Genomic DNA, 14,767 nt, shown 5'->3' with positions numbered 1-14,767 from the left:
GCTGCTTTTAACAACTACATTTTAGAAAGAATTTTAACATGAGTTATCTTCACTATATTATGCGAAGTCAAAAATGAGAATTGGAAATATCTAAAATCCAGTAATAACTAGTCAGAATGTGAATTAGAGATATCTATAATGTACTTCACAGTGTACTGCAATACAGTACATCTGGTACTTTTTTCCTCTTGCCTTCTACAAACTTTTCATATCAAGATGCCTTTAATTACATTTTGACTTTCGAAATGTTTTAACATATAAAGTCTTATGCCACTTTCCATTTTAGATAACTCCAGTTATATTTTCAAAAGTCAGGATTCTATCTGGAGATATCCATAATCACATTCTGACTAGACATAATTTAAAATGTATTCATAGAAACCTCTAATTAAAGTTGCCTAAAAAAGTCTATGGGAGAAGTTCTGCAATTTTTCTAAGCAAAAATGTATCAAGTTACATGCATCTCTAAATACAGTTTCAAATAGGTAAAATTTAACTAAATAGAGACTATCAAAAACAATACCTGGCACAAAAAATGTAACAATGAGCATGATTTTTTTAAAAACTAAAACAGCTTGCCCTAAATTCTGCTTCCACTATAAAAATGTTGATCCAGTTTAGGAACTTACACTGATGTGCCAGGATTTGTACATTTTTCATCCTGCTGCTCTTCAGACTGCTAAAGTCTTAAATTCTAGTCCACAGTTTTTCATAAATTGGCAACTAGAATACACCAAAACACCTAGAATCTTGTGCTCATACCATTAAGTTTAAGATCACATGAATGTAAACTATGTTTAAATCTGTAATACAGTACCTAAATGTAGTTATCTGAAAGCAAGTAACACAGTTCAAATCAATTTTGAGTTTAAATTTCCTCACTATACACAAAAAAAGATCCTGTACATAGCCCCATATTTCTTTTTTGCAAATTACAATAAACATATTCATAGCATTTCCTGATGTCACAGCCTTTTCTAACAGTCTGTTTTAAACACTAGCAATATTAATAACTTTTCAAAAAACTTAGCATGTTTAATCAACAGTTAATTATTCACTCGCAGCTGAGCAGTGTACACCTCGAGTAGCTGAAACTGCAGTGAATATACTTGGTGTTTAGAAGAACATCCTGACTACAGTTGGCTACAATGCAAATAATAAGACATAGTAAGCACAATTTCATCCATGCAGTATACACAGTATGCAGACAGGTACAATGAAAAACTCATACTTCCAAGGCTTAGACGTTAAACACATATAAGCAAAGGACCAAAAAAAAAAAAAAATTACCCATCACAAAATTTTGACAGACGTGTTTATGTGCACTCAGTTTACACAGACTATTCCTATTATTCTGCACAGAAAGCCAACATAACCAAAACAAGCTGCATGGCAGTGTCTACACACCATCTCAGAGTATGCAAGTATGTTTATTTTCACCATGGCAGGACAACAATTCTCTTTCTGTTAAAGCATTTTTGTAACCAAGGACAGACTACTTGACTTCAAATACACATCACCATCTACACAGTGCCAAGTGAAAGAAATGCAGTGGAAACACAAACTGCCTTTGGTGAAATCACTTTGGGACCACACACAGTAAACACAGGCACATTTTCTAAGAAATCTTTTTTTCTACGAAGTTTCTGAAAGAAGGGACCAGCATGTTTAGCATATTTTCCCTTAAAAAGGTTTCCAACACTGCTATAAAATTAACTGAACTGGACCACACATAAGGTATTAGAAAGTGACACTATGATGCATTAAGACAGACAGTAAAAAAGCAGACATAGTTAATACAAGATACACAAGACCTGAATGTACAGAGGGTAAAAAGTGTGCATGGGTGGAGATGAGTGCAAAGATTTTAACAAGCTCTGCATAAAATAAGAAAGCACACAACAGTTCATTGCATTTGCATGTTCTTGTAATTCTGTGTTTCATTTTAAAACTCAGTTTTACTTTTTTCAATTTGGCAGGCTTCAGTTATACCACTAGAGCTATCTGATTACATGCAAACTGAACAAAATACAGGAAGATGCCAAGAAGAGCTTGAGATGATTTATATTTAGATAAAGATGCAATCTTCTGCATTTTTAAGCTTTGTTTCCTGAACTGTGAATTACATGCCTTTTCAGATCAGAAATTCATTCATTGTATTTACATATGTTACCTTTGATGGATATTTACATTAAAATTTAAAGTGTATGTCCAATAATAGAGATATGATGAGTAACACTGCGTATTAAGGGTGTTAAAATATGATACTTGCTCAGAATTAAAAAACAAAAGATGCAGGTGGGTATTTTGTTATTAAGTGGCCAGTGTCAAAGTAGCATATCAAAGTAAAAGATATATTTATCAATGCATTGTGTGGTATATCCAGTGCAGGTAAATTGTCCAGCTAATGGATAATGTACACAACTTTACCTGTGAAGCCAGAACTGAATGGGAAGCCGACACTGTGTGACTTGCATGACTTCAATGGAATAAAAGTCAAAAATAAGGAAAAACACCCATTAACAATAGAAAAGAGTCATACAAAATGTATGTGTGTGGTAGTGTGGTGTGTGTGAGTCAAATGTGCACATAAGTATTTCATTGTATTTTGTATACATGACAATAAATGGTCTCAACTGATTTCACTACCTTGCATTTCTTTTTATCAATGCCTTATAGTTTTGAAAGAGCCAAGGCCCCCTCCCTGCATATCAATACACAGTTCACAATGGAAGTCACATCTCTGCATTATGCACTTTCTGTGGCAGGTCATGTGCAAGCACAATAAAAATAAAGTGGGCAAATAAAATTATGCCAAAGAGCTAAACCACAATGAAAAAGACTTAAGTGCTAAAAACATTTTTAAATTTTATAGTTCAGTGCTAAGTTGCCCACACTGAGGATATGGTAATAACAGAACTACTGAGGACGATGTGCTTGAGTGAGTAAAAGTAATTAGTAACTTTCATGATTTGTTCTTGGTAGACATTTACTCAAGAACAAATATGTGTGTGCTCCATGACTGAAATTGCTGGAGTCCAGTTTTAGGTCTTTCAGAGCTCCCGCTATTTCAGATTTTAAGTAAGGTTTTCTTTTTCTCATGCAATGAAAGATTGTGAGTAATTTTCAGAGTGGCATTTTTTCAGTGAGTATTGTCTATCAGCATTTGACAATGCCAATAACAGCACCAGAGTGTTTGAGGTGAAATGAATATGCTGGAGTAAACCACAGTTTTGGGGCTGAAACATTGCCTTGGAGGGACATGAGCAGTGAGGAGGACTTAGCCAGTCTTCTTTTAAAGAGGCTGAATTTCACCAAAACATTTTGCATTTTTTTCTTCCTAACCCAATATAGATACTTTGTTATACTGTATGTGTACAATTTCAAGATGCAGATCAATACTTGATAAGACTTGTGCCTTGAAAAAATTACATATTTGGTAAGTTTTAAGGTTTTTGTTTTCAGGTCGGATTTGTACCCAATGAAACTCATTTCAAACAATAAGAACAGCTGTGATATTGTTCTAAATTTATAAAAAAAAAAGTTAAGTTTAGACCACAGATTCATGCAGTAAATTACTATATATCATGATTGTGAAGAAACAACTTTGACTTGAAAAATACTGAACAAACCCTTTAATGGCAGTGTTTAATGCATTTGAGTGATCATGACTGACTTTGTCCATTTGTTTTTTTTTTTTTATACGCAGTGCAAAAACTGTCCAACTCCGCTTTCTCACTGCTTACATCATTTTATAGACATAGAGTGTGCTAATTTTGTGAGGGGCTACAATATTAAGTGTCACAATTTTATTGAGTCTTCACAAGCTTTTTATTAGCATCAGTGTAGGAGTCATATATACTTCATGCTTTAAACATACACTGTAAGGAAAAGTAAAAATATTAATAATAGTACAAAAGTATTTGTAGTACCTAGAATGGTTAAATATACTGCAAGATACAGTTACTTTTAATATGAATATCTGAACCAAAAATGGCTGGAAATGTTTAATCCCCTGTATGGAAATTCCTAGCAATTCCTCTATGAAAGAAGGACTAGGCTGACAGCTGAAATGCTATTTCTTCTAAAGAAAAATGAAAAGCACATTGGATTCTTTTTAATGAATGATTAGTTATAATGACTTTTATTTCAACAAAATGATAAAGTCGGTATACTTGTTTATTTATGTTAAGCTATGCAGAGATTTCACTAAATTTTTATGACTCATTTTTTTGACAATGTTTTAAAATGATATAATCTTGCCCAAATTCGCACTTTAGATAATATATTTTCTTTTTTTAAGAGTTACACTGAATAAAACAAGGTAGACTTTTATCAAGTTATGTTGCTTTGTTTCTTTCTGTAGGATAGTATTTGGGTGTTTATTTGAGCAGTTTGAGCAAAGTACCTTTAGAATGTCTTCTTAAATTAGATTCACTGATAAAGATACATCATTCAAAACTTACCTGTTAAAGAGAAGAAAAAATGGACTGGATTTGGTATCAGCACAATATTACCAATATCAGAAAAGAAAAAATGGTATTGTGCCAGCTCCAATTCAATTGTTTTTTAATTAATTGCATACTAACATATATTTTAGGTTAATATTGACCCTATATACTAGATTCTCAAAAGGCCTGCTATTTTGTATGAAGTTTACAAACTCAAAATAAATACAGGAAACACTGCATGAAGGATGTAGCTTAAGTATGTATATGACACCCTTACAATACCACAAGAAGAATGTGGATCAAATTGTACCAGTAAATGAAATTTCTCTACTATGACAGCATCTGATAAAAGATGGAAGATTCTGAAATTTATCACGTAGTGTTATATTGCCAAGTTGGGTCAGTTTTTCTTTTGCTTTACATCACTGTTAAGGATTACTGCATTTAAAATACAAGGTGTAACAAATAAGATTTATGCTTAAAGTCCCCCCACCCAGGGTAGTACTTAATCTACATTCTAGCGTCTAATCAAGATGGGACAAACTAAATAAGTTGTGGTAGGTGCTGGACATAATATGGAACAAAGTTTCTATTAGGGTATTAAGACTGCCTGCAGTATAAAAACACTTCTGCAGATATGTGTGCTTGTAGTGCATACTGGTTTAGACAAGCATGATTTTACTGTTAGGCCAATATATTAACTTTTCATCAAATGATCACAGCTGTTACCTTCTTATTTTATTCTGGAAAGTGATAATACATTTAAACACATGCAAGAATAGGTATGCCCAATGAAGTAAGGTAAATTGAAGGAAAATTTGAATATTTCAATTCAAAGCAAGAATGAGAACTGATTGAAATAAAATGCAAACAAACAAAAAAGATTCTTTGGGATGCAGTTCATAAATTAATGATATAAAAGGCATATAAAAAGCGCTCTCATCCTTACATTGGTGCAAGATACCTGCTGTGCCCAGTTGAGTATTATTTAAAAACAGTACAAGAGACACCCTTTTACTAATAAATAGTTTTAGCTGGAAATCCTAAGTAAATGATCATTGCTTCCATTAACAGTAAAAGCTGATGAAGCAAATATTTGTGCTTACAATCTGTATTACAAGAGGGTTGCAATCACTACAATAAAAAAAAAATAATCCAGCTGACCAAGGTTTTTTTGTGTTTATCTACAGACACCTTAGGAGATGCTGCATGGAGAGGATGTTGCCAATTCAATAAAGCCTAAGGACTGATGTTACAGTACAGGAGGTGACCAGAAACTAACTAAAAATTGGAAAACATGTCTGCTGATCTGGAGTTTCTGTGCCTTCAGAAAAGAAGCAGTCCTCACTTGTTAAATTGCTTTGCAGATATACGCTTATAAATGCCAAAAAATGATGTGAGCCCCTGCCACGGTTAGTAATGAAAGGCTACCAACACAGCTGGCCCGAACTTACCTCTAAGTTGTATCTGAAGATGAGCAACCAACTGCAATTTTATAGCACATTCGCACAGAAAAAAATGCAAACACACTCACACACAGAGTCACAAGAGCGGATGTCAGGGTTTCCACAACAAACACAAGCAAATTAAACAAAGTTCCAACTTCCTCTAAGGTAAAGATAAAGAGTATTTTGCATTTCATAAATGGGTAAATTTGTTTTACAAGAAAAGACACTACAAGACTAGCACCCAGGTAGATAGACATTAAAATAAAGTAAGGTCCAAGATGTAGATGATCACCTTCAATTAAGTAAAATATGACTCCTCAAAAATGTACAGCGGAGTGCCATCTACAGATAGATATTTTTGTTTGGTAAAACACCATTGGGACTCAACTAGTTTGGAAATTAACGAGAAAAAAAAATCATATGTTATCTATTAAATGAGACTTAGAGGAAGGAGGTAACGCCATATTAAGAGAGAAAGAGAGAAGGAGAGAGAAAAAGAGTGTGTGAGAGCAAAAGAGAGAAAGAGAGAGGAGGAGAAAAATAGAATAGCTGGAAACATACAGCCAACATGCACGAGGACACAACAAGGATAGCCACCCTACCTGACTGTGCATAAACTTCAGATTAATGCCCTCCAGTGTAACTTGAAGAAGGCCACCCTCACCAGACTTCATATCCTGGACTGGAAATTCACCACCCAGCTCTGGACCTGTAACATATGAGAAGAAATAAACTCTCTAAGAATATAGATCTTGCAGAACATACTTTGCGCATGGAACTAAGAACTGATACATTTTGATATGCTCAATTGAGAATGTTGGTCTCTTTCTAACAAAATCGAAGATATCAGAAACAAGCCACCTGCTGAAATTTCAGACTTTGAGGATTGTACCAGACACAACTTTGGTCCATGCAGGAGCATCCCAGAATACATATCTGATACACAGCTACTTCAATATCCTTTACATTTTTCTTTATATTCTTTGTTGGACCTCAGTTTTTTTTTAAACTCAAAATGACAGGTGCCACAAATGGCCTAAACCAGTTTCCCTACTAACATACCCAGAGATGTTAACATTCAGCTAAACATTTTCCATGTCAAGGAGAAGTTCATATAACTTTGAAGAAACACTGATATACTGCCAGATCCTAATAAAAACATATTTTGCTCTTTACGGCTCATTCTCCACCAACTTAGGCTAGAAATTTGCTGTGTATACAGCTTTACTTTTTAAAAATGGTAAATTGTACAGATGGGACATTTTTAGGAAGTAAGCTTCCCTTGACTGCTGCTGTTGTAAGCAATCAATGGAATATTTCCAAATACCTGCTTATTCTCATAAAGTAAGAGATACAGTATGGCTAAATGACTTTGCAGAAATATGTGCTTGTTTCATTCTACATTACAACTATTCTAAGGTTTGGTTTAATTCATTTAAATGATTCAAAGTTTATTTTTCGTTGATGTATACAGGGCTCAACAATCATGGTTGTCAGGTTGCCACAGGCCACCAATTGCAGGCATTTAGAAACCACTTTTTGTCCACTGGTTGGAAAAAATGTCAACCACAATATGGACACACTGGGTTTTTGCTAATTTGTGTGATATCAGATTGGTGTATAACGTACAACCTGCTATTCAATTTAATGATTAAAATAAAATTATAAGCCGTGCTCATGCGCACTGGCACTTCCTGGCTTTTCCTCTATGTGGGTGCTGCTGTAAGTCTTAAAAATGGATGAATGGGAAAGTTGAACAATCCCACAGAATCTGGGCCACTACGGTGTTGAACATAGAATGTTTAAATGTGTGAAAATGAAAGATGCACAATGTATCATGGGCCAAAAAAAAGTCATCCATGATGGAACTAAAGCAAAGACATTTGGCACTATAAATCTAATGAGACATTTAAGATTACACAAAACACCGTAATATGCTGACTCTTAATAATTACAAACAAGAGAAAATAACTTTCTTTTGACACATTTTTCACTTTTTTGATTGTTTCTTCAAAGTATTACAATATTAATAAAATTCAATGAGAGGAGGGTCCGTCGGATAGTCGAGCCTCAGATTCAGGAGGAACAGTGTGGTTTTCGTCCTGGTCAAGGAACAGTGGACCAGCTCTATACCCTTAGCAGGGTCCTGGAGGGTGCATGGGAGTTTGCCCAACCAGTCTACATGTGTTTTGTGGACTTGGAAAAGGCATTCGACCGTGTCCCTCGGGGAATCCTGTGGGGGGTACTCCGAGAGTATGGGGTACCGGCCCCCCTGATAAGGGCTGTTCGGTCCCTGTACGATCAGTGCCAGAGCTTGGTCCGCATTGTCGGCAGTAAGTCGAACCCGTTTCCAGTGAGAGTTGGACTCCGCCAGGGCTGCCCTTTGTCACCGATTCTGTTCATAACTTTTATGGACACAATTTCTAGGTGCAGCCAGGGCGTTGAGGGGGTCCGGTTTGGTGGGCTCAGGATTGGGTCACTGCTTTTTGCAGATGATGTTGTCCTGTTTGCTTCATCAGGCCGTGATCTTCAGCTCTCTCTGGATCGGTTTGCAGCCGAGTGTGAAGCGGCTGGGATGAGAATCAGCACCTCCAAATCCGAGACCATGGTCCTCAGCCGGAAAAGGGTGGAGTGCCCTCTCCACACATACCTCAGTGCAAGACATATGACAGCCCGCATGGAGTTTGCTAAAAGACACCTGAAGGACTCTGAGATGGTGAGAAATAAGATTCTCTGGTCTGATGAGACCAAGATAGAACTTTTTGGCCTTAATTCTAAGCGGTATGTGTGGAGACAACCAGGCACTGCTCATCACTTGTCCAATACAGTCCCCACAGTGAAGCATGGCGGTGGCAGCATCATGCTGTGGGGGTGTTTTTCAGCTGCAGGGACAGGACGACTGGTTGCAATCGAGGGAAAGATGAATGCGGCCAAGTACAGGGATATCCTTGACAAAAACCTTCTCCAGAGTGCTAAGGACCTCAGACTGGGCCGAAGGTTTACCTTCCAACAAGACAATGACCCTAAGCACACAGCTAAAATAATGAAGGAGTGGCTTCACAACAACTCTGTGACTGTTCTTGAATGGCCCAGCCAGAGCCCTGACTTAAACCCAATTGAGCATCTCTGGAGAGACCTAAAAATGGCTGTCCACCAACATTTACCATCCAACCTGACAGAACTGGAGAGGATCTGCAAGGAGGAATGGCAGAGGATCCCCAAATCCAGGTGTGAAAAAATTGTTGCATCTTTCCCAAGAAGACTCATGGCTGTATTAGCTCAAAAGGGTGCTTCTACTAAATACTGAGCAAAGGGTCTGAATACTTAGGACCATGTAATATTTCAGTTTTTCTTTTTTAATAAATCTGCAACAATTTCAAAAATTCTTTTTTTTGTCTGTCAATATGGGGTGCTGTGTGTACATTAATGAGGGAAAAAATTAATTTAAATGATTTTAGCAAATGGCTGCAATATGACAAAGAGTGAAAAATTGAAGGGGGTATGAATACTTTCCGTACCCACTGTATTGTAGCAGGATCTGCCACTCTGCTATACACAGACACAGCAGTCAGGCAGGGTCGTGGCCAAGTAGTACTGTGCTCTGCGCATTTATAATGTTCCTTGATCCTTGCATCACCCATTGATGGCAGGCGCTTATAGCATGTCCGCGATCTTTTCGGATTCGCTTTTACGGCGAACTGCTACAGCGCTGGGAGACTGCGATTGCTTTGGGACACTCTTCCGTGTGTCGTAACCGTTGGGTGAAATCCCACAAGAGTTTAGAAACTCACTCACACCAACCATGATTCTTTTCAAAGGTAAAGTGTAGGTTAATTTGTTTTATGTATTTTTACTTTATATTTTGTATTAATCATTTTTATATGAATAGTTTTGGGTTGTGGAACGAATCATCTGAGTTTCCATTATTTCTTATGGGGAAATTCACTTTGATATACGAGTGCTTTGGACTGCAAGCATGTTTCCGGAACGAATTATGCTCGCAAACCAAGGTTCCACTGTACTATAAATTTACACCGGCTGTTACAGATGCAAATCAAATGTATGTTTTTATTATATTATATTAACAATATGAGCAGCTCACTACTCAAAACAGTAAATTTGGGGGGCAACCAGTATCGAACCAGTGACCTCTTGATTAGGAGTCAGCAATTCTTACCGCGGCACCACCCAAGTAGTCATGTCATTGACTACCCTAAGGCAACTTCTTTTTCATCAGTTATATTCTTGAATAAAAGCGCACGTTTTGTTATACTTGTACTTTTTGTGAAAGTGTTTAATTGATATTTGGACTTCACACATTATACACTTCATGTCTACAGTTTGTCAATTATTACTAAAACATGAAAAACGTTTCTGTTTTAGCGATGTGTTTACATAGATTGTTGTAGACACAGAACACACATGAAATGCATGTATTCCAAATGACGATATATTATTTACTCTCTACAATTCTAGGCAACTCACTCCCAGATAAGCCACTTGAGCACTGAGAATCTTCTTTGCAACTTGAGCTGCAGTGGTGGGGGATGGGATAGAAGGCTGCTTGTGTTGATCGACACATTAACAACATAAAAGATGCTGACGGAGAGGTGTGAAGGGATTTAAGGTGGGCCGGGATTACGAATTCTTTTGTAGACTTCAGCAATTCTAGTGTTGAATGTTTTGGAGGATTTAGAAGAACTAGCTCTCTGTGTCTCCTTTGAATATCCTTTGAAAATTGCAAAAAAAAAAAAAAAAGGTTTGGTTATATTAGTACAATGGCCCAAATGTTAGATAATGAATGGTATCTTAATTTTTTGTCAACTTAATCTTTAATTTTAAGTTTTTAAAATATTATTTTCAATTTGTTCATAGTATTTTGAGATAGCAGTACTTCTTTGTTTTGTTGTTATTAAACTTGTACTTAATACCGTCTTTTTCCGAAAATAAGACACTGTCTTACTTTCTTTTTTGGTCCAAAATACGCACTAGGGCTTATTTTCGGGGGAGGACAAAAAATAAAAGTATATTTATATATTTTTATTTAATATTTATTTATTTTACACAGAATACAGAAATTAAAATTTATTCAATTACAGTCATGTCATCTTCTTCTGGAACATCGTCATAAATCAAGATTTACACCCCTGGAGTCTTCCACAATTCCCTTTTTGTACTCGACGGAATAGCTCTTTCGTTTTGTACTCATTTTAACTGCGGTTAAAAATTATTCACTTTATAAAAAATAAAATTACGTATGAGGAAATAATCAGACTTACAAGACTGAAATGAACAAACATTGTATCTGCACTGTCGCTCAATGTAGACTGCTGCCTTAACGAACAATTATTTATAGTGTGCGCCAACGACGCGTTCCGTCGCATTCCGCATATGCATGCCCCCCTCCACCCCCTCCCCACCTCATTCGACCATACTCTGCGATACGTGCGACGCAGTACAACACAGCAGAGCAGAGCGGACACAATATTTACGGTATGTATTCATGCTGCCTTATGTTGTATTTTTAAGATAAATTCCAAGAATTAATTTGAAACGAACTGTAGAGGTAAACAATGAATTTCTCGGAATATTTTATTTCAAACATTTCTCTGAAATACGAGTATTAGGGAAGCTAAACATACTTAATAAATCAACAGCATTTTTTAACGAATTCTTTTTTTCACATTATTTTAACTAGGGCTTATTTTCGGGGGAGGGCTTATATTACAAAAAGTTCCGAAAATCTTGATAGGGCTTATTTTCGGGGGATGTCTTATTTTCGGAAAAAGACGGTATTACTTTTTTTCTCCATTGTTTTTACTTTATATTATTAAAGTCTTACACATTTTATATTGTTTCTTTTCTTTAGCACCTATACCTAATAAATGAAATTCTTTTTTCATTGTCTTAATAATCGCTATTTATATATTGTAAACCCAATATTTTATTATATGATTATGTATGATGGCATTTGAATCCTTTTTGGTATAATTACCTGTTTATATGTATATATAGCTTTACAACAACAAAAACATTTATTTACTGTACAGTAATCCCTCCTCGATCGCGGGGGTTGCGTTCCAGAACCCCCCGCGAAAGGTGAAAATTCGCGAAGTAGAAACCGTATGTTTATATGGTTATTTTTATATTGTCATGCTTGGGTCACAGATTTGCACAGAAACACAGGAAGTTGTAGAGAGACGGGAACTTTATTCAAACACTGCAAACAAACATTTGTCTCTTTTTTAAAAGTTTAAACTGTGCTCCATGACAAGACAGAGATGACAGTTCTGTCTCACAATTAAAAGAATGCAAACATATCTTCCTCTTCAAATGTGTGAGCGTCAGGAGCAAAGAATGTCAGAGAGAGAGAGAGAAAAGCAAACAAATCAATAGGGCTGTTTGGTTTTTAAGTATGCGAAGCACCGTGGCACAAGGCAGTTGCAATGAAGGCAGCAGCTCACACCCCCTCCGTCAGGAGCAGAGAACGTCAGAGAGAGAGACAGACAGATAAAAACCAAAAATCAAAGATCAATAAGTGCCCTTCGAGCTTTTAAGTATGCGAAGCACCGTGCAGCATGTCACTTCACAGAAGAGAGCAATGTGAAGATAATCTTTCAGCATTTTTAGACGAGCGTCCGTATCGTCTAGGTGTGCGAACAGCCCCCCTGCTCACACCCGCTCCTTCAGGAGCAGAGAATGTCAGAGCAAGAGAGAGAGAAAAGTAAGTTGGGTAGCTTCTCAGCCATCTGCCAATAGCGTCCCTTGTATGAAATCAACTGGGCAAACCAACTGAGGAAGCATGTACCAGAAATTAAATGACCCATTGTCCGCAGAAATCCACGAACCAGCAAAAAATCTGCGATATATATTTAAATATGCTTACATATAAAATCCGCGATAGAGTGAAGCCGCGAAAGTCGAAGCGCGATATAGCAAGGGATTACTGTATATAGCACATTTTCATACAAATTAGGTAGCTGAAAATGCTTTACAAGATGAAGAAAGAGATATAAAAATAAGATTAGGCAATACTAAGTAACAAAACAAAGTAAGGTCTGATAGCCAGGGAGAACAGAAAAACAAAAAACCAAAAAAAAAACTCCAGAGGGCTAGAGAAAAAAAATATCTGCAGAGATTCCAAGGCCACGAGACCAACCAGCCTCTTAAGCATAACACCCACTGATCTATATCTGACCCAGCATCCTAATATTGTTAGCTTTCTCAATTGCTTCAAGATGTAGACAGCTCTTTTCTTAACATTAACAAAAGTTTACATACACTTAGGATGAATTATTTAAAACTCATTTTATAACTCCTCCACATATTTTAACTAACAATCTATAAATTTGGCATCTACTTTGCACAAGGCAAAAGTAATTTTTCCAACAATGTTTAACACTAGAATTACCAGAGCCTACGAAAAAACTCGTAGATCCGGCCCACCTTAAATCGCTTCTTAAATCCGTTCACATCTCTCCGCCAGCATCCTTTGTCCTCTAAATGTGCTGATAAAAGACAAGCTGCCAGCAGCCGGCTATTCCATCCCCCCACCGACTTAGAATGTGAGCGAACTTTTCCCAGCTCATGCCTTTGTTGATTATCTGGGAGTGAAGTGGAGTTTTACAGTATTACTAAAATATGACAAAGTTTCTGTTTTAACAATGTGTTTACACAGATTACTTTAGAAACGGAACATGCATGAAATGCGTGTGTTCCAAATAACGATCTATTTCCACTGTAAAACTCCACTTCACTCCCAGATAATCAATCAAGGCATGAGCTGGGAAAAGTTCACTCACATTCTAAGTCGGTGGGGGGATGGAATAGCCGGCTGCTGGCAGCTTGTCTTCTATCAGCACATTTAGAGGACAAAGGATGCTGGCGGAGAGGTGTGAACGGATTTAAGAAGCGATTTAAGGTGGGCCGGATCTACGAGTTTTTTCGTAGGCTCTGGTAATTCTAGTGTTAAAGATAGAATATTTAACTTTTTATTGACTATATCAAAATTCCAGCGGGTCACAAGTTTACATACAACTTTGATAATATTTGGTAGCACTGTCTTTAAATTGTTTAACTTGAGCTCATTTCTCCAGGCAGAACTGGTGTAACTGGGACAGGTTTGTTGGCATCCCTTGCACATGCTTATTAACTTCTGCCCACAAATTTTCCATCAGGTTAAAGGTCATGGCTTTGTGATGGTCACTTCAATACCTTGACCTTGTTGTTCTTAAGCAATTTTACCACAACTTTGGAGGTATACTTGGGATCACTATCCATTTGGGAGACCCATTTGTGACTTAGCTTCAATTTCCTTGTTGAGCTCTGGAGATGCTGCTGCAGTATCTATATATATAATTCACTAAGCCGCCGCCAGAGCAAGCAAGACACCCATGAAAGCAAGCAAGACACCCATGAAAGCACGCAGGAAGGGTCGTGGATTCACTAAACTAAGCCACCGCCAGAGCAAGCAAGACACCCATGAAAGCATGCAGGAAGGGGCGTGGATTCACTAAGCTGTCGACAAGTAAGACACCCATGGCGCACGCAGGAAGGAGCCACACCCACCAACTCTAAGACCATTGAATACGACGACAACTCACAGAGCCATGCCCACCAACTCGGACGCGACGACTCGGAAAAAACGCCGTCATTTATGTTCGTCTGTGCTAGAGTACACATGCACCTCTGAGCCACGTTGACTTTTCGGTATAATTCACTAAGCCGCCGACAAGTAAGACACCCATGGCGCACGCAGGAAGGGGCGTGGATTCACTAAGCTGCCGACAAGTAAGACACCCATGGCGCACGCAGGAAGGAGCCACGCTCGCAAACTCGAACAGCTCATCAAACACATACTCACTCGCT

The 14,767-nt window shown here is 37.2% G+C and overlaps 1 protein-coding gene across 28 annotated transcripts in view; it reads right to left on the bottom strand.

Annotated features, from left to right (window-relative positions):
* Window positions 1-14,767, bottom strand: part of madd (MAP-kinase activating death domain) — a 237,397-nt gene that overhangs the window by 7,091 nt on the left and 215,539 nt on the right. For all 28 annotated transcript variants that reach the window (XM_051923186.1, XM_051923176.1, XM_051923177.1 and 25 more), the window contains one exon: window positions 6,502-6,608. In XM_051923186.1, coding sequence (XP_051779146.1) covers window positions 6,502-6,608 — 107 coding nt within the window. The remainder of the gene's footprint in view (window positions 1-6,501; window positions 6,609-14,767) is intronic.

Source organism: Erpetoichthys calabaricus, chromosome 2 (genome assembly GCF_900747795.2).
Source record: "Erpetoichthys calabaricus chromosome 2, fErpCal1.3, whole genome shotgun sequence".
NCBI lineage: Eukaryota > Metazoa > Chordata > Cladistia > Polypteriformes > Polypteridae > Erpetoichthys > Erpetoichthys calabaricus.
This window is presented reverse-complemented; position numbering and strand designations above follow the sequence as displayed.